Source organism: Syngnathus leptorhynchus, chromosome 18, assembly GCF_054491065.1.
Source record: "Syngnathus leptorhynchus isolate UIUO chromosome 18, UIUO_Slep, whole genome shotgun sequence".
In the NCBI taxonomy this organism is placed as follows: Eukaryota; Metazoa; Chordata; class Actinopteri; order Syngnathiformes; family Syngnathidae; genus Syngnathus; species Syngnathus leptorhynchus.
This window is the reverse complement of record NC_141212.1, coordinates 809,324-828,192: the sequence shown is the minus strand read 5'-3', so window position 1 is coordinate 828,192 and position 18,869 is coordinate 809,324. Positions and strand designations below refer to the sequence as shown.

Here is an 18,869-nt window from a genome sequence, read left to right as displayed (position 1 = left end):
ACAGATTTGTTTCAAATGGTCAGGTCAATCTTAAAACCCTTAAATAGGCAAACAATGGCAGAGTTGTATTTGGACTTATAAATATTCCAATTGTTCATTTATGTTTGCATTATTTTATGGAATTCCCTTGAAAGTCCATTTTTTTTGCCATATGTCCTCTCCGGTCTGTGTGTGGGCCGTATCACCGGCGTATAAATGAAATCAAAGCGGGTGATTTGTCGACTCACGCGGCATTTGCGTTCCGACCCAAAATGTGGGAAAGGAGAACGCCTCGGCCTGCCCTAAACGGCTTGTACCGATCCTAATGCGCATGCTGCGGGGGATTCGATTTCACATGCGTACAGAGCGGACATAAATTCAAGGGCTATAGACGCATAACCGGGATGACTTGTGCAGATGTCATTCCTCGGCTCTGGAAATAAATTATATGATTTATAATCGCCGGGATATTTGGAATACTAAGTGACCTTTAATGTGCGTGGTGTTAGGTGGATTGTTGTTTTTGTTTTTTTTGACCGTTCAAGTACAGAAGAGAATTTTTGAACCTTTCCCGAAGGCTAATGTCATTTCATCTCTGGTCGTCGCTTAGCCCGGGATCGTACGTCCTTCCACCTCCGTGGCTAGAATGGCGTCTTTGTCCCTCCGACTCATTCCGGGCGAGCTGGTCTGCGACAATGAAGAAATGCATATCATACGAATGACTTTAGGTGCAATCATATCCACGCTGGTCTTTTCACCGCAACCTCAGCTTGCGGTTTGTTCAACATATATGATCACACTGTAGGGCAGCTTTTAATTCTCCGCCCCCCCCTCCCCAATCAGCCTAGCTTACAGTGAGAAATTGAATTCTCTCCTGTGGGTCTGCGGAGGAAATGGCAGGCAGCATTGATTTTGCGCAGTGTCAGGTGCCCTCCAATCCCCAAAGCCAGAAACTAATGCAAGTATGATTCATTGCAACTTTTCACGGGAGAACGTTCACTTCATAGGAATTTCATTAGAGGAGATTGAGTGGCCTCGGCAAAAAAAGGTGAGGCTGTGCGCTGGCTGGCTGGCGCTAGCTATCTGCTAATCAATTGGCTCCAGATGCATTATTGTCTTGGATTTCAGGCCGGGGGCAGCTATGAAAAATTAAAAGGATGCCAGCGGGAAAATGTCACTCCAATCGCATTTATGTATGGATGTGAAATCCCCAAAAGATTTATTTGATAAATTACAATACAGTCATTCTAAGAATATAAATGTCAATTAAATACTCAAAAGAAAGAAAATGGATGTTTTTACCACTTTTCTTTGCTTCACATCAATGGCCAATGTGCTGCTCCTTCTGGGTCACCTGTTGGCCACCTGGGGGCAGTATAACGCAGACATGGATGCTTTTACTGGTGATTCTATATTGCCGGTCTATACGTTTTGCTACAGCGTTTGTGTTCCGCGTTTCCTATCACGTGTTAGCTACATTCTGGCGACCTTCTCATCGTGGGCATTTTGTCACAGATGGGAAAAATATTTAGCCGGTTGCCGTATTTTATCTTCTCTGTCTCACCTTGTCGGACAACGGTACGACAATGGCGTCGCCCGGTCAGCGTTCTTGTTCCGGAGTGTGTCTGTGGGCCAAGCGCAGCAGATCATTTACGCGTCTCCCTTTTCATTGTTGATATTTACTGGTGCAATTATCTCTCCGCTTGGTCCTCGGCTGAAGACGATACGCCGGCGGACCGTCTCCCGTCCGTCTCCTGTTGCTCACACATAAACAGAGCGGACTGACACATCAACACACGCACGCACACACACACACGTGCACAGAAGATACGTGTTTGGATGTTATTATTTATTTCGGTCAATCTCTACTAACAATTGTCAACAAACTTTAATACATTTTTTTTTATCAAAGACGCAAGTAAGCGGAATTTTTCAAAGTGGATGAATTTGGCGATTTGATGTCCACTGATTTACGTTTTGTTCCTTTTTTTTTTGTCGTTGCAGTTGACGCGTGCGAGGTTTGAAGGCCGCGCACGAGCCATGGAGGCCTCGCAGGACCTCGGCGAGCAAATGGCAAGTTCTGGCGACTGCGTCTTTTACGAATGTCACGTAAAGGAATGAAATTGGAACTCGGCCCCTCGGCCAACGTCAGCGCTTGCGTTCCCATTTTGCTTATTTAAAGATTGGCCGCATATTGTTGGGGAAAATGATTTTGGCGGCGAACAAGGTGTGCTCGTATTTCAAAGTCGTTAGTCAGCTAGCAGCGCAGGTGTAATTTCATCTCCTCGGGCGAGCCTCGGACCGCACCCCCCCAACCCCGAGCCCCTCCCTGCCCTGACCGTGGTAGCGCAAAGTGGGCCACAACACATCAACTATGTTGTTTTGCCGCACTTTTGATGTCGCCCGGCGAGAAAGCAGCCGTGTGGATTACAGGCCGACCCCGGCGGAGCGCCGTCACTCAAATGTACAGTCGCCGTGTGTGTGCGTGTGTGAGCAGGGACAAAGAAATAGGTCTTGTCTTGCAGCGCCACGTGATTAAATATTAACGCCATTATATTCCTCAGTTACTTCACCTGCTTTAAATAGGCCGCTGACATCACTTATAAGGCGAATTTGAGCTTTGCGTCGGCCACATTGATTCATTGCTGGAAATGAGATATCGGCGCACAGATTTCAATTGTTGCCGCAAATGTCATCGAAAGGCTGACCCAGGAACAGGATTGGGATTTTTATGCAGGTTGCCTGAAGGAAGGGTGACAACGACAACAACAAAAAAACATCCTCTGCATTGTGGAAAAGGTTAACCAAAGCCAGAGGAAACGTTTGCCAAATGAACAATGTACGCTCATCGTATTACAAGATCGCCTTTCGGGAAACACGTCGAAATGTTTCCGCCATGACATTTTGACTAGTTACTTGGCCAATGTCCCGCTTCTTATTTTTATTTCAACTAATGAGGATCACCGAAGGAGAACATGGAGTAAGCGCCAAGTGCACATTTTCAACATTCAATGTGAAAGTAAGCAATTTGCGTATCGAAAAAGGCGCGTCTCGGGTGACCGAGAAAAACGAGTTTCGGGGAGTTGTCTGTTGATACTCGATAGTACCGACTTCCAGAGCCACCCCCCGCCCCACCCTTGTCCTCCCTGCTCGCCTTTAAAGTCCCTCCGCTTCCCACCAGCTCACGTCATCTGGGTCGCGGTCTGAGGGCCAACCTGCCGTCTGGGGTCCCGAGGGGGGTCTGGAAGGAGTCTGGGTCGCGGCCAAAAGTGCTCGCTAATGCTACTTTTAGCCTGTTTAACTGTCCCGCTCCACCTGTTGTCACGTACTTGTTTAGCTGTGAGGAAACGGTGTTAACAATTCCTCGCCCCCCCACCGTGTGACGACGATGACGTCTTTGTGTCAACTATGAGTTTGATTTAGCATGGACACCGGCGCCAAATTACTCCATGCGGAAGCATCTCGACTTTGCCGGCGACTGAAAATGTTTTTCCTCCTGGATTTTTGTTTTTGGGTTCTTTTAGTTGCGCCGCGCTGGGAGAGACGAGCAGCTGTCCCGGTTTGTGTGCGAGCGTGCATGGACCAAGTTAGAAGGGGCAAAGGGGGCTCGGGTTGCACCCCGACGGTCGCTCCCATACGCTCGCCGTCGCGCAAACATACACGGAGCGGCGGCCAAACACGAGCGAGGCCGCCATTTTTTTTTTTTTTTTTTTTTTTATCTGCCTAACGACAGGAGTGCAGGCCGTTTGCTCTGCTGTGCCAATAATCGCTTGTGATTCCCGAAAGATTGATGCCTCGCTGACAGCTGAGAGTCGGCCCACCTTAATCTGAGGGATCTTTTTTTAATCTGAGGCTACGTTTAAAATGTTGACCGTATACGGTGGTGCCGTGTTTTACGGCTTCATCCATAAAGGTCGTGCAATTGTTTTTTAACATGACGGTTTCACGTCATGATTTGATTCTTATGAGTTTGCTCGACAGCCAATCAATCCATTAATGGCGCCATTGTTGCATCTAACAAAAAAAAATGAGGTTTTGCTTTGCCAGTTCCTCGATCCTTCCCCTGCCGTGTTAGCCGAGACGGGCAAAGGTTAGCCAGGTTGTGTTCAAAGGTGAACTATTTTCCCCCCCAGTGGGGAATTTGTGTGTGCGTGCGCTTGTCAGCTTTTGCTTAGGTTTTTTTTTCTTTTTTTTGTAACATGATAATTAGCTTGGCGCTAGCGAGCTTTCAAAGGCGCTAGAGCGTCACGGAGACGCGAGGTCAGCGGGTCAGCGTCAAGCGCGGAGGACGCGCCAAACGGACTGGAGAATCCATCGAGAGCGGCGGAGAAAAAAGCAGCGTGGGCTTTCTTTTCGAGAGAAAGGCAGCAGACAGGAAACCGCACCATATTTGCACTCGAGTGTCTGTTGAGTGCGTCAAGGTGTTTGGCTCTCCGCTTTACGAATACTGAGGTCATTTGAGTGGAGACTTTGTCTCACAGATTCCCGTCTTTATTGATTACTCTAAGACTTTACAAGCCTGAGATGACCATTTTATTGTGGCCACGGCCATTTTCCTTTCTGCGCCGGCCGGACAGGAAATCGGATTGCTACAATGGCGCGTTGGTTACCGAGGAACCAGACCGAGTCGCCCGCGGTGAGAACTTCCTCTGCTGCTCGGCTGCCGAGGGATTGGATTTCTGTCTGTGCGGCACGGAACCGCAGCGGTATCGGGAGCGGATGTCGAGGCCGCTTTGCCTTTGACCTGACTCTCCATGCAGACAATGTGGCAAATGTTGGCACTTTTTTTTTTGTTGCTACATCAGCATTAAAACAACAATGTGGCAAATGTTGCCATTTTTTTTTCGCCCCTACATCAGCACTAACACAACAAATATTTCACACCTAGAAAATTTAAGATCTGGTCAGTTGATTTAAAAATGCATGATATACATTTTAAGTGACTCAAGTACAGTCATAAATTTGGTCTTGCAGTTGTCTCAAAATTAGAAGACTTTTTAATTTCGGGAGGTACAGTCCAAAATGATTGCGAACAAAGTCTCTGCCCTCTGTGCACGTGTGCAGCAGCAGCAGTAGCAGCAGCATCGTCATCAATAATTAAAGCTAATGTCATTAGGCCCGAGCTCCTTTTCAGACGCCTTTTAATTAAATGATGAACGGCCTCCCAGCTGCCTGTTAAATAATGCTGCTGATGACATCACGGCATAAGGTAGATATCCTTCAAAAACCTCTTTTCAAGGCTCGGCCTCGACAGACAGGAGATAGATGGCGGCGACGCTGCACGCTAATGCGCACGCACCATCTGCTCTCAGCAAAGATTCAATATAGAAGCTAACAGCCAGCTGTTAAAAAAAAAAACACTTCATATCGTCTTCCTCATAAAATCACTTAAAATACCGTGCGAGTTAAAACGGGGTCGAGGGGTAAAGGGGGAGGAAGTACGCCAGTGTGAAAGGGGAGAAGAAGGAAGCATGGAAAGTCCAAAATTGGGACAACAGGTAGAGCAGACAACCAGGTATGAATGAGGGGGCCCCTCAGGGGGGTCCCAGACAGCAGGGACTTGCCCATGAGAATAACGCCCTCCATCCTCTTCGTCATTTACCCCCCCCCCCCCAACCCCGGCTGGCGGGCTGCCTGTGTATCGGATTGCTATCTTCACAAAAGAAGCATCCCACTTGGCCACAGGCACACAAAGGCCCACAGAAGGCCTTCATGACACATTTGATGACATAGCTCGGACTAAGAAGAAGCCACTGGCTGACTCCATCGGCCGCAACGTTGCATGCGCATGGAGTGTATTCAAAATAAAAGACAAAATCAGGATTGCCAGCGACTGTCACGTTGTTTATTATTTACGGCCGTTTCAAATTGCACTGCATCATACTAGGTGGTCCTATTATTTTGTTCCTCACCTTTTGAGTAACATTAAGAGACTAAAATGTTTTGCTCATCGCGATTTTGAACATCGATTTTAAGATCATCATTTCGTGCATGTTGGTTGCGTGTTTGACTGGCGTTCAGAAGTTCGCAGGTCGAGATGTTGTGGCGCTCACGGGGCGGTTTGTTAGATTTTTGAGGGGAGTGTGGGGTGGGAGGATGTGGTTTGGGGGGGGGTCCTGGTGTAAGTGCGTGGGGGTGGAACTTGTGCAGTGGCTGTGGTCAGGTCAGGGAAAAAGGGGGGGGGGGGTGCAAAAAGAGTGGGATTGTGTTTCCCCAGCTTCCAAATAGCAGCGGCATCTCTTAGCGTTCCACACTACTAAGTCATCATCTCGCACGGTTGCTTCTTTTTTCGAGTTTTAATTGGACATCCGAAATGTAGCGCCCTCTGGAAAAGCTCCCCGATGACCCCCGAGGTACGATATTAAGCGGATGGATTTTCCTGGGCCGACCAACCCAAGTTTCAGAGTCACTTAAGCTAAGTGTCGTCGCGTTTTAAAAAGTGAGAGCAGCGGCCAGACAAAATGGCGGCAAACAACCAAGTCATTCATCATTGGTGTCCTGTGAAATTTAGACAGACAATCTGTTCAATCTGCAAACGTTTCTCCCACTGTCTGACTTTGCTGCCATATGTGTGTGTGCGTGTGCGTGTCTAGCCATCCGTAGGCCGGCCGGTGTGGGTTTCTCCTCGTGTGAGTGTGTTTTTTTTTTAATCACTCTCATCAGATTAGCCCGGCGGGGCCAGCCCGGGCCAAACGCTTGACAATTAACCGCCCAGAACCGCACACGCATCCATCAGTTACTTTTCATTTGTGTAAAGCGGCATTCAATCACGCGGCGCCTCCCAAGACCACCGGGGGCAGTGGAGAGCCATTCGCAATTCAATATATCAATAATTGTGGTCTCGACTTTACGTCACAATGGGTCATTTGGACGACAGTTTGAGCTCTTTTGTCATCTATCGGGTTGGGGCAATTTGCAAAAAAAAAAAAGATTTGATTCCCCCGGGGTGAAATTTCTTTTCTTTTCCCGTGACATTCCTAAGGTGGCACATTCGTGTGAATGTCAGTGGGCAAAACGAGAAGAGGGAGGGAGGGAGGCGGTGGCCTGTTTTTTTTTTTTTTTGCTCTCTTGTCCTAGTGCACCTGAAGAAAAAAAGAAAGGGTCATTTTTGGAGACATAAAGACGAGGGATAGTTTTACACCTCCCCGGGCTGGGGCACAACTGCTGAGGGCCGGCCGGGCGGGGCGGGCGAGGCACAATGTATTTTACATGAAAGGAAGGGGATTGGGTTACGCCCGTGATAAGCACTCACACAAATGGAGAGAGAGAGAGACGAGTGCTTTGAGCGAGGGAGGGTCAGGGAGGGTTGGGGGGGGGGCAGACAGGTAAACGTGTGTGCCAGAGACACAATGAAGGAAGACGGCATGTAGGACAAATGGAAATGAAGGGAAAAGGGAAATGTGTAAATGTTGCCGTCTGGAAGGGATCAATTGGATTGAATGTATTTCCAATGGGAAAGATTGCTTTGGTTTTAGGGATAAATCAGGAAAACGAAGGTTCAACTCGATCTCTAATTTTGTAGCCGGAGATTTAGTAGCGCTGTTAAGTGGCGCGTTTCGGTCTGCTGGGAGACAAACGGCCGTCTGTCCGTCTGTCCGTCTTGATGTTGTTGTGAGAAAAGGAGTCCGCTTGTCATTTACGAGTCGTTTTGTTTTCTCGCCTGTGATACGCCCCCGCCGCGCTACTGTTTTTTCCCCTTTTCAAGCCTCCCTGACTTGCCTTCTCCACTTGCTGTGAAAATATTTCGTCAGGGACGATTTTGGGGGGGAGGCGAGCGGCCCCTCACCCCACCTCCCTCCCTCCCTCCCTCCTCGCAGTGCTCGAGTTGTCCGGCGCTTGGGCCGACACCTTTAATCTCTTCCGACACGTCGGCCTGGCCAAAGCGTGTGTGCACGCACACGGGCCCTCGCACACGCTATCAATCAATGTTTTTATTGGGGTCGGCCCACGGTGGAGCATGGCGCCATGGCCTTACTTTTATTTGCTATTGACTTGGCTTAGAAATTCACTCGACGCGTTAGCGTATTTACGTTTGCGTATCATGCTGCAAATTTTTTTTTAGCCATAAACAACAAAACATTGTGTTGGATTGTAGCGCACACACACACACACACACACACACACACACACACACACACACACACACGTGCTTCCCAGGTGGCTGCATTTAACACCGACTGCTGTGTGGGTCCCTCAGGTGCTCATAAAAGTGTGTGTGTGTGGCATGGTGACAATTTTATGGTTTGCCCTCCACTTTTTTACTGCACAGTGCGAAATTGTAATGGCAGTCAATCGAGTTTAAGCGCGTTCTGACAATTGTTTCGAATCACTCAAACATTTGTCCGCGTTCATTTTGACTGGATTTGTCAAGATGTAAAATGATGGTTATTATTTCTCGAATCATCCAAATTGTGACGAAATTCATCTTTGACTTTGCAACTTGTTCTTTCACCGAATGACACGAAAGTTGACCGACTGCAAATGTGAATTGAGTGACAGGTGGGGGAGCGAGTGTGAGGAGGAGCGAGCGAGCGAGCGAGCGAGCGAGGGAGGGAAGAGAGGAGGCCGACCGAGGAGGAGGGGATAGGAAGCGCCAGAGAAAGGCTGGACTTGAGCAAGACGGCAGCTGTGCGTGGATGGAGCGCCCGCCAGGACGTGGACTCCAAACGCTCCTCTTTACCTATTTAATGACAACTTCCAAACTTTGGAGGACGTTTGAAGAAAAGCTGCCGCTTTCGACATGAACGGAGGGAATTAATTTGCCACGCATAGCCAGACGCAGAGCGCCGTGCCACCTGCGGGACCGTTAACACACTTGGAGCGAGCGAGCGAGCCCTTGTGTCGTCTGAGCACTCACTGCATGACTCGGCTGTGTAATGCGCACAAGTGCGCAACCTTAAAGTGATCTGACGGCGCTCTTCAGGTAAGCGTTCATCGTTTTTTCCCCGTCTTATTTTTTTTTGCTCATTATTGGTTGATGTAGAAATATAAAATGGGGATTTACGCTTATCAGGCTTTTGTGTGTGTGTGTCGTATCAACTGTCAAAATAGTAATATTTCAAAAAAGCGAAAATGCTGTTTTCAAATTCTTCAACTCAACACGTCATGTGCATGCAAATTTAAGAAGAAGCAAAGAAGTTTCCGCCCTGCGCGCGCACACACACACAATCATTCATTCTACATAACTGCCAGTTATTAATTTAGCACTAATTACCTGGAGGTAGATCTTGCGGTCCTTCTTTTCCCTGAGGGACTCCAAGCGGCATCAGGCGGGCTGTGTTCACGGGCGCTCACCCGTGCGCCGGGTTCAAAGGTCGAGCCTTCGGGCCGGCCGCCCGTCCCTACGAGACGATGCAAAAAGAGGATTTCGATCATTTAATGATTGAAGAATGACGATGAAGAACGCTAAGCTTGGTCTGGGATTATCAAAGTGGCCCGATTGTGCGTGCGTGCGTGCTTTGGCCGCCGCCGTGACTGACAGCCTTGTTAAATTTCAGCAAAGCATGAAACGCGACATGAAAGTGCTTGTAAAGTGATCCATGGCGGGGGCTTCTTATTGCGTGGAACCTCTAATCAGAAACATGGCACCTAAACACAATTCTTGTGCTGAACTGAAACGCGGGTGGAATTTTAATACCATTTTGGATTCTTGAAACAAATACTGGGGGGAAAATGTGGATGATCATTGATCATGGCGGAATTTTTCTTTCCAGATAGCTGCTTGGCTCGGCGCTTTGTTGCCACCGACTATGATTGTGCTCATTTGCAAAAGTCTCGCCGTGTGTGTGTGTGTGTGTGTCCGGCACGCGTGGGCTACACCTCGGCGGCGTGTTGACACAGTGATTAGGGGGCAGCTGGTACACATTGCCTGAGGCTCCTCCCTCCATTTACTGTCCTAATTAGTTCCTGTTCCAAATAAGACGAAGGAATTTTAATAGAGACCCGCTGCGGCTGTGGCGCACACACACACACACACACACACAGCACTTTCAAGTTTCTTTTTTTGTTACATCCATAAAGCGTACAAACTCGTGCGTGCGGCGACTGACGTGAGCATATGTCACATGGTATTATAGTGTCGACCGCCAAAGAGAGGTGAAAGCTCCCCGCGACCTACAGTGACCCCGCCGTGACCTTTCAACCCTTTTAAGAGGAGAGTAAGGGGGCTCCAAGTGGCCCCGGTTCAGGGTCAATGGTGAACAAGAGAAAGTCAAAACTTAACGCCTCTGTTATTTACATTGAACAATGTACAATTTTTGGAAGGAAGGAAGGCAGAAAAGTCAAGTCAGTTAATATCATGCAAAGTGGAAATAATTTTTTTGTTGACTCATGGAATCTTTCTGCTCTGCAGGTGAAGAATACAAACAGTGACTCTCATGTTCCAGACCCTTCCGACAGCAGGTAAAGGAACATTTACGCCACAATAAAAAAATATAGGGTGGGACCTTGTAATATGAGCTGAATTATTCCCCTCATTTTAAAATTCAAATCGAATCTCTTTTGCATTGTGAGAGCGCATTAAGCCGGCCGGCGTGAACATTTGAGCATCAAGTGCACGGCGGGATGGGAGCGCGGCCTTTTCGCACGAATCCTTGCGCGCCATTTTCCACATCTGCGCCCGGCAATATCAAGTAATGCGTCTCCATACGCTCGCTCTTAATAGGAAAAGCAGAGGAGAAGAGTTTATGAAACACCGACCACGCTGCCATCATCAAAAAGAAGGCCAAGTATGGCAAAGAGTCATTTCCTTCTATTCAAAGAGCAAAAAAAAAAAAAAAGGAGGAGGAGTTTGTCCTTAACTCTGATTAGCTCTAAGATGTACAAAAAAAACTTGGATTTAGTGACTGAAAGCTGAGTTGGAATGTTTAACTTTCTCAAGTGGAGCCAAGTCTGCTCCCGGCGTGAGTGAAATGTTTAACGCCGTCAGTCTGACTTGCGGGTTTGTTAGCCGGGCCGAACCCAGAGCAGGCGGACGGGCAGGGCAGGGCAGGGCAGGGCAAGGCGGGAGCCGCCTTCCAGAACCGCGTGCGCGTTTGTTTGGATTCTCCCTCCCGTCTTCTGCCTTTGAAAAGTCTGAGCAGCCCGTCACGACACACTCGGGCGGCGACGCACACTTGAGTCAACATGCCGACTTGGCACGCGTCTGCTTGCGGCTTTTGCGGCGGCGTACAACGCAATGTTCCTTCTCCTTCTTCTTTTGAGGTTTATTTACATCCCGCGGGAGCTGTTGCCGTGGTTACGTTCAATCTAAATAAACAAAAGGACGAAAAGGCTTTACTGACACACGCACATCTCTAAGTGCACCTCTTAACTGTGTCTTTTTTTTTTTTTTAATTCACTTTGGACCCTTGCAGGCCTATGGAAATGCAGGACCTAGCCAGTCCTCGTAATCGCGTGGGTGGCGCCGATTCGAGCGGCTCCAAGCTAGACAAGAGCAACCTCGGCAGCCCCTCGGCAATCAGCGCCAATGGAACGGGAGGTGAGAATTGTTGGTCATCAAAAAAAAAAAAGTGTGGACCGAGTAACTGGCCTTGTGGAACGCCGCTCCCTGACAATTACAACACTGCTCCGTAAAATCTATTTTCCAAATCGGCACCATCTTCTTTTCGGGCCCAACTTTGACTTTTGATGCAGTTTGTTTCCAAGCATCTGCCTGAAGACATCAGCATATGATTGAAACAATAGAAGTCGATGGCTTCCATTGCAAAGTCATCAGTCGGAGAGCATTTTTGCCGTTCGCTGGCACGAGCGCTCGAGTGTAAACACACGCTGAGGCACTTTTGCCGCTAACCGCTTGGCAGCCGGCGCAGACCAAAGGCTCCAAAATCCCACTGGAAACTATTTCCCCCGACAAGAGCATTAAAGCCTCACGTCCGTCATCGCCTGGGCTCTTTCAGACCACCGTATTCCTCCTCTCCCAGCCCCCCCCCACCCTGCTCGGCGCTGACCTCCGCATCCTACTACGACACGTTTTAATCATTTGGCCATGAGCTCACAGTTAGCGAGGCCCGAAGCCGACTCGAGGCGGGACGGCGCGCCGGCGGCCAAAACAAACCACATCGCTCGCATTCCCCTCACCTGATGTCAGCCGGCCCCGCTGGGTGGGAAGTGGCGGGGGGGACGGGAGCCCGTAACGTCGATATTGACAATATTGAAATCTTTCCTTTTATGGGGCAGCATTGGAGTCTTTTTATTTCTTTATTTGCAGTACGTTGTGAGCTGACAGTGCTCGCCTTGCGTTTTGTAGGTGAAAACATGACCGTTCTAAACACGGCCGATTGGCTGCTGGGCTGCAGCAGCCCGCCCCCGGCGCCAACCTCCAAGGACTATGGTACAGAGGTGCATGTGTGTGGACTGACAAGCGGCCCTTCCGACACCTACGCGTACTTTTAAGGCTTTTTTTTTTTTTTGGGGCTGAATGGGCTCCGATTGCTTTTGAGTTTGCCCTCTGTAATAGTGTGTGCATGTTTTGACACGTCGCCACAGTTGTCAAGCGTTTAGGACAGCGGTGGGGAAATAGCGGCCTGCCATGTTATAAAATTAAGCTTTAAAAAAACTTCTAATTATTGAGGAGGTTTCCCCACCACTGATCTAATCGTTTCAAAATTGTTCTTTGTCATTTCCACCAAGTGGTCCGGTTCAGTTCACCACAATCGGAGTAGAATTTAAAATGGCGCCCTAGACGAGGTTAAACTGCACGGCCTTGCTGGGTGGAAATGCGGCTGGTCGTGAACGGTGTCGAGTTTGTGCGCGTTTGTTTGTTTGTTTGTGCACCTCTGACTTCAATTCCTTACTCGACTTGATTTCAAAGTGAAAACGGAGCCCATGAACAACAGCGATGCAGTGACCACGACAGGCGACGCAGTATTGGACTCGTACGCCGGCTCAGGTAACACGCGTGCACATTTGCAAGCAAGGGTGGAGGAACTCACCGTCAATTTGAGCCGAGCGGCGTCCTCGCTGAAAACTTGAATCCCCCAACGCCTCGCCTCGGCTCGGATGACGTCAGCGCAGCGCTGCCGAGAGAGGGCGCATACATTTTTTTTATTTGGACGCACAGAATAGAAGGGTGCTTAACATTTGCAGTGGATCATTTTGGTCACCGTGCTAATATTTGTTTTTATTTGTGTGCAGTAATTACCAGCAGCGGCTACAGTCCCCGCTCGGCGCACCAGTACTCTCCTCCCTTGTACCCTTCAAAGTGAGTGGCCCGTTCATCCCTCCCCCAGGATTTACTTGGCAACTTTTGTTGTGTATGTCCGCTTCAGGCCGTACCCACACATCCTGTCCACCCCGCCCGCCCCGTCCATGCCGGCGTACGCGGGCCAGCCGCAGTTCGGCGGCATGCAGCAGCCCGCCGTCTACACGTACTCGCAAACGGGCCAAGCCTACGGACTGTCCGGCTACGGTGAGAGAGACGCCGCGGCGACAGCGTTGTCAAATTGTCTCTGATCGGCGTTTGGCCGTTTAGACCTGGGGGTGATGCTGCCGGGCATCAAGACGGAGAGCGGCCTGGCCCAGAGTCAGTCGCCTCTCCAGACGGGCCTGAGCTACAGCCCGGGCTTTACCACGCCCCAACCCGGACAGACGGCCTACTCGCCCTACCAGATGCCAGGTTCAAGTTTCACGCCGTCGTCGGGCCTCTACGCCAGCAACAATTCGGTGTCCAGCCCCGCCAACTACACTGCAACTCAGCAGGTAGCAGCTTGTGGCTTCCTCAGCACATCTCGCAAAAAACAAAACCGACGCAAAGCCGTTGTTCAATATGAACTTTCCCACGCAACTTTTCTTGGCGTTTTGTCAGCGTGGGAGCAGATGTTACACCGGCGGCTCCAAGCGACGTCATCGGACCAGCTCAAGCTTTGTTTTTCCCTCAAAGGCACATTTGCAATAGCAGTTAACTCGAAAAAGAAAAAGTATTTTTACAGACGCGCAAATCAAATAATACGACGATTTGACAATAGAGACTTTATTGGGAATATTTGGCCGTGTCTGCTGGATGGATTGTCTCTTTGGCAGTCTTCAAACGTGCGTGTTTGTGCGGCACGCTCTGGTTTACAAAGCCTCGCAGATTTTGCGGGCGGACTCGTAAAAGCGCCTTGTCCCGCCGCGGCTCCGTAAAAACCATCAAAAGCGACCTTTTGCAAACGGAACTTGAGATAACATGGAGAGGAACACTATCTTGTTCAAAAAAAAGTCACAGAACAACTCTTGTCGTGCAGGAATATCCCTCGTACACCAGCTTTGGCCAAAACCAGTACGCCCAGTATTATTCCGCCTCCACGTACGGGACGTACATGACCGCCAGCGGCGTGGATGGCGGCGGCGGCGGCGCCACCGTGGCCGCCTACCAACTGCAGGACCCCACGCCGGCCATGACGGTCCAGGCGGCAGAACTTCACCCAGGTGGGAATGTGTTACATTTTGATACATTTGAGGTGTCCCAATACTTTTGCCTCTCTGGCTTTTTTTTGGCCTGCTTTCACTGTAGTTTATCTTGGCCCCCCTTCAACTCCCCCCCGCCCCCTTTCACTTCCCCCCCGTTCAGATTGAGACATAACAATACGAGAGGCCAAGCTGGCTTGAGTTCGGGTTACCGCAGTGCGGTGGGAAGCGTGTGGCCTTTGCTGCATGTGTGCGCATGCATGCATGCAAACCCATTGTGAATTTGGACAGTAAATGAAAACAAAACAAAAAAAAAAGAAATTATGTTGTCAGGAGACTTTGAGACGGTGCAGAGGCCCTCCACGCCCATCAAGGACCTGGACGAGCGAGCGTGCCGCAGCGGCACGTCCAAGTCGCGGGGCAGGAGTCGCAAGAACAACCCATCGCCTCCGCCCGACAGCGACCTGGAGGTAACTTCCTCGAAAGAGCGCTTACCTCCTTCCTCTCGATGTCGTCTCGCCCACGGCCCGTTTTGCTTTTTGTTCCGGCAGAGGGTTTTCGTGTGGGATCTGGACGAGACCATCATCGTTTTCCATTCACTGCTCACGGGCTCCTACGCGCAGAAATACGGCAAGGTGAGACGCTGGAAACAAATATTCAAATTCAGATGGTGGCGCTCGGCTCAGTGTTTCTTTTTCGAGAAATGCCAAAGGCGACGGGGTTGAGTCTCGGAGAGCCCCGGGGCCTCCGGCCTGGGTTGTAAACAAATGGAAGGGGTCGCATGATGTCATCACGACAGCACGTCCGTCTGATCAAATGGACTTAGCGTCTCCCGCTTGCGACCATTTGCACCGATGCGCCTGAATGTACGCCTTAAAATAAGAGCGGGCCTCCCCCCCGCCCCGAGGCCTCGCTCGCATGAGAGATAGCGGCAGCTGTGTCTGTTCACACCTCTCCCAAAATAGTGTTTACGCTGTTGGCATAGCAACCGCAGGGCCGCATTGGCACGGCGTTGCCTGCTTTAATGGAAGAATAAAGAGGAGCGGCATTCTCGCACTGTGTCATAATCCCCATTTGTAATTGTGGGAAGTTGAAAAACAATTCTGGCCCGCCATTGTGGTTAGGGGATGCAGTGACGGGAGAAGGCTTTTTCCATCTTGTTTGAGGTTACTTTCTCACACTTGGGAATGCCCATCCTCTCTCGCCTACTTTCACTCTTGTCCGTCAGTTGGCTTGCTTCTATTCTGGTGTTGTGACAGACAGACAGACAGACCCCCCACCCCACCCCGCCCCGCCCGGCCTATCGCGCGTGATGGTTTTTGCAGCTGAGCCTCACACACACATAGCAAGCCAGCGGGAATGTTGATGGGACGGAACAAGTGCAGGCTGTCTGTCATCTGCCGTGCACGGCGATGAGCGCTTGTGTGTCCCTAAATCACTTTTTGTGCCCAAAATCTTGAAGACGCTGCTATTTTGTCCTCGCTCAGGACCCGCCCATGGCGGTCACGCTGGGCCTGAGGATGGAGGAGATGATCTTCAACTTGGCCGACTCGCACTTATTCTTTAACGACTTGGAGGTAAGGAAGTGAGGTGATGGTTTTGGTTGACGCAAAATGCGGCACGACTATCCTGGTATTGTTTTGCCTTTTGGGAGAAAGTATGAACTCGATACAAGATTTAAGTGTCATGTCGTGTCTGTGTGTGTGTGCGCAGGAATGTGATCAGGTACATATTGATGATGTATCATCCGATGACAACGGGCAGGACTTAAGGTGAGAATTTAAATAGCATCTTTTGCCTCATAAATAATATTTGTTGGGGAAAGTTGCACATAGATTGTTTCCGATGGTCAGTCAAGGTTGCTGTACAATAATTCAACATTTCTCTTTTTGATCTTTCATTGAAATCAAACATGTGGTGGTTGCAGTACTTACAGTTTTGCAACCGATGGCTTCCACGCAGCGGCCACCAGCGCCAACCTGTGCCTGGCTACGGGCGTCCGCGGCGGCGTCGACTGGATGAGGAAGCTGGCCTTCCGCTATCGACGCGTCAAAGAGTTGTATAGCACCTACAAAAACAATGTGGGGGGTAAGGCCACCTTGGAGCAATATGGATTCCATCGCCGACCTTACCCGCGCGCTTGACTGGCCGAGGTGGTTAACGCGTGCGCGCCGGCCGTGTCGCAGGTCTGCTGGGTCCCGCCAAGAGAGACGCTTGGCTGCAGCTGCGCGCCGAGGTGGAGGCGCTGACCGACTCGTGGCTCACCCACGCCCTCAAGTCGCTTTCCATCATCAGCTCCAGGTAGCGGCTCCCGCCCGACGTCGCTCGCCGAAACGTTAGCGTACTCAGTTGTGCTGCCCGCCGCGCAGGAGTAACTGCGTCAACGTGCTGGTGACCACCACGCAGCTCATCCCGGCGCTGGCCAAGATCCTCCTGTACAGTCTGGGCTCCGTGTTCCCCATCGAGAACATCTACAGCGCGACAAAAATAGGTAAGACGCCTGGATGGGACGAGGATGAAGCAGCAGCACGGTCGCTACGGTAACAACGTGGAGAAAAAGATAGGTCAAACTTCTTAGCGCTTTACCAGAATCGTTTGAAAATAAACAAGAGCGAGCGAGCGAGCTAGCAAAAGTAGTGGCGCCGCTTAAGACTCGGACAGACACTTAACAGGATACAGGATGGAACCCACGGTCGCTATGGTAACAACTACAGTACGTCGTCACATTATATTGCTAATAAAGCCAGTCATGTTTGCTGTGAAAGCCATTTTGTGTCTCCAGGCAAAGAGAGCTGTTTTGAGCGTATAGTGTCCCGCTTTGGCACTAACATTACATATGTTGTGATTGGCGATGGCAAGGATGAGGAGCATGCAGCCGGTCAGGTAAATGACTTTTGGACTCCTTTTGTTTTCACACCCCCCCCCCTTCTTCCTCCTTTGTTTCTCCTGCAGGAAAAGAGAGTTGCTTTGAGCGCATAATGCAAAGGTTTGGCAGGAAAGTAGTGTATGTTGTAGTGGGGGACGGTGCGGAAGAGGAGCAGGCGGCCAAAAAGGTAAATGGAGCTCGCAGCCTGTGGCCCCCACCCACTCGGCGCAGTCTGACGCCTGCCTACCTACCTGCCTGTCTTTGCTCTGGAGGTTTTGAACTGGTGCTCCTTTGCTGTGGATGGTTTCTGCACAAGAATAGCGAGAGATTAGTGAAACCTCCAAAGTCCGACAAGTTGTTCTTATTTCAGAGCAACTTACCTGAATGGAAACCGATTCACTTTTACTGCAGCCTGGAGAGGTGAAGCCAATCTTTGCAAAGCAATGGCGCCACCTAGCGATATGATGTTGGACAGACGGGTATCTTTCTCAAGTTTGAAAAAGCCAAAGTCAAACAATTGTGGGGACTGCTGACAGGAAAAAAAAATTGAGGGAGACTTGGGAGGTTCCACCGTTTGAACAATGCCTGCTAGCCAAAAGCTTTGCGGGTTCTTCTTGACTTGTAGCTAGAGTAGATAAAAAGATTTGTCATGTTCTTCAATAGATTGATTTCAAGGTTAGATCTGAATTAGTTGCTGGGTGATGGGAGGAAATGTTTGGAAGAAATTGCTGCCTTGCTTTCTTGCCACAATGACATTTTCAGCATCAATTCAGATTGGGCATTCCAAATTTTACAAAATTCACTAAATCATTGAATTGCCAAGACAGAAGCTTTCAGAGATTCATTTTCAGGCAAAATACATTTCAATCTTCATAACAGTCAGACTTGACAAGAAAGCAAATTTGATTTCCCCCCCGAGCGCTTCTTTTGCATGGATTTGGTTTGTGGTGTTTTGTCTTACCTGTAGGAGTTGGCCAGCAACTCTTTTTTTATTTTTTTTTTCCCCCCACTCGGCAGCACAACATGCCCTTCTGGAGGATATCCAGCCACTCCGACCTGCTGGCGTTACATCAAGCACTGGAGTTCGAGTACCTGTAACGCTTCAGCACAATGGACATGCTCATACCTTTTTGTAAAACTATTTAAGAAAAAAAAAAAGTATATAAACACTGCATTTTTTGTTGTTTCCAAACACTTGGATTTACAAACTGAATGGTCTTAAAAGCAGAAACGGAGGACTGAGCCACAGAAAACAAAAACGGACTGGACAGGCAGCACGAAGCCATGCCGGCTCATTTTGATCATTGTTCCTTTCTGGTCTGTCCGATGCAGTCGGTGTAAATTATTTGCAATAAAAGTGAAAGGGCGAGGTGTGCGTGGTGTTTAGAAAACAAAAAATTCTGGGGGGGTGTTTTAGTGCGGTGAATGGGGGTGTTGAGTATGTGCATCATGTGTTGTGCCTTATTGTGTTTCAATGTCTGTTCTTTTCAAAAATGTAAATATTAAACCAGGACAAAACATAGGCCGGGTATTTTTGGTTTTGTTGCTGTGCAGAATTGTCATGTTTAAGTCATTTGGAAAAGATTTTTGACAAAAAATTTGCTAAAGATTGAGACACATTGAGAAGCAAAATGACATT

At 49.4% G+C, this 18,869-nt stretch overlaps 2 protein-coding genes across 12 annotated transcripts in view; one reads left to right on the top strand and one right to left on the bottom strand.

Annotated features, from left to right (window-relative positions):
- tbpl1 (TBP-like 1) overlaps positions 1-18,866 on the bottom strand; it is a 37,277-nt gene extending 18,411 nt beyond the window's left edge. For 2 of the 9 annotated variants that reach the window (XM_085936892.1, XM_085936885.1), the window contains exons 1-10: positions 18,192-18,866; positions 17,611-17,855; positions 16,497-17,537; positions 16,299-16,432; positions 14,860-14,977; positions 12,912-12,995; positions 9,194-9,320; positions 1,544-1,733; positions 1,282-1,344; positions 546-666 (exon numbers count right to left, since the gene is read on the bottom strand). The gene's annotated coding sequence lies outside the window, so the exon portion shown is untranslated. Of the gene's footprint in view, positions 1-545; positions 667-1,281; positions 1,345-1,543; positions 1,761-9,193; positions 9,321-12,911; positions 12,996-14,859; positions 14,978-16,298; positions 16,433-16,496; positions 17,538-17,610; positions 17,856-18,191 lie in introns of those variants that run through there. The other 7 variants (XM_085936880.1, XM_085936884.1, XM_085936882.1 and 4 more) reach the window with 6 other exon arrangements.
- On the top strand, positions 10,814-18,738 carry eya4 (EYA transcriptional coactivator and phosphatase 4). 3 transcript variants are annotated; one of them, XM_085936875.1, is made up of 17 exons: positions 10,814-10,880; positions 11,334-11,458; positions 12,227-12,310; positions 12,791-12,868; positions 13,114-13,180; positions 13,248-13,387; positions 13,451-13,677; positions 14,202-14,385; positions 14,698-14,834; positions 14,916-14,999; positions 15,852-15,941; positions 16,078-16,136; positions 16,292-16,452; positions 16,551-16,665; positions 16,734-16,855; positions 17,317-17,417; positions 18,248-18,738. In XM_085936875.1, the coding sequence occupies exons 2-17, from the start codon at positions 11,338-11,340 to the stop codon at positions 18,326-18,328; spliced, it is 1,851 nt and encodes a 616-aa protein (XP_085793001.1). In that variant the 5' UTR covers positions 10,814-10,880; positions 11,334-11,337; the 3' UTR covers positions 18,329-18,738. The 3 variants fall into 3 exon arrangements, 2 of the variants coding, with proteins under 2 accessions (XP_085793001.1, XP_085793000.1); XR_015068815.1 differs by lacking the exon at positions 12,227-12,310 and having other exon boundaries at positions 17,147-17,417; positions 18,248-18,353; XM_085936874.1 differs by lacking the exons at positions 12,227-12,310; positions 17,317-17,417 and adding an exon at positions 17,147-17,247.
- Positions 18,867-18,869: the final 3 nt, after the last annotated feature.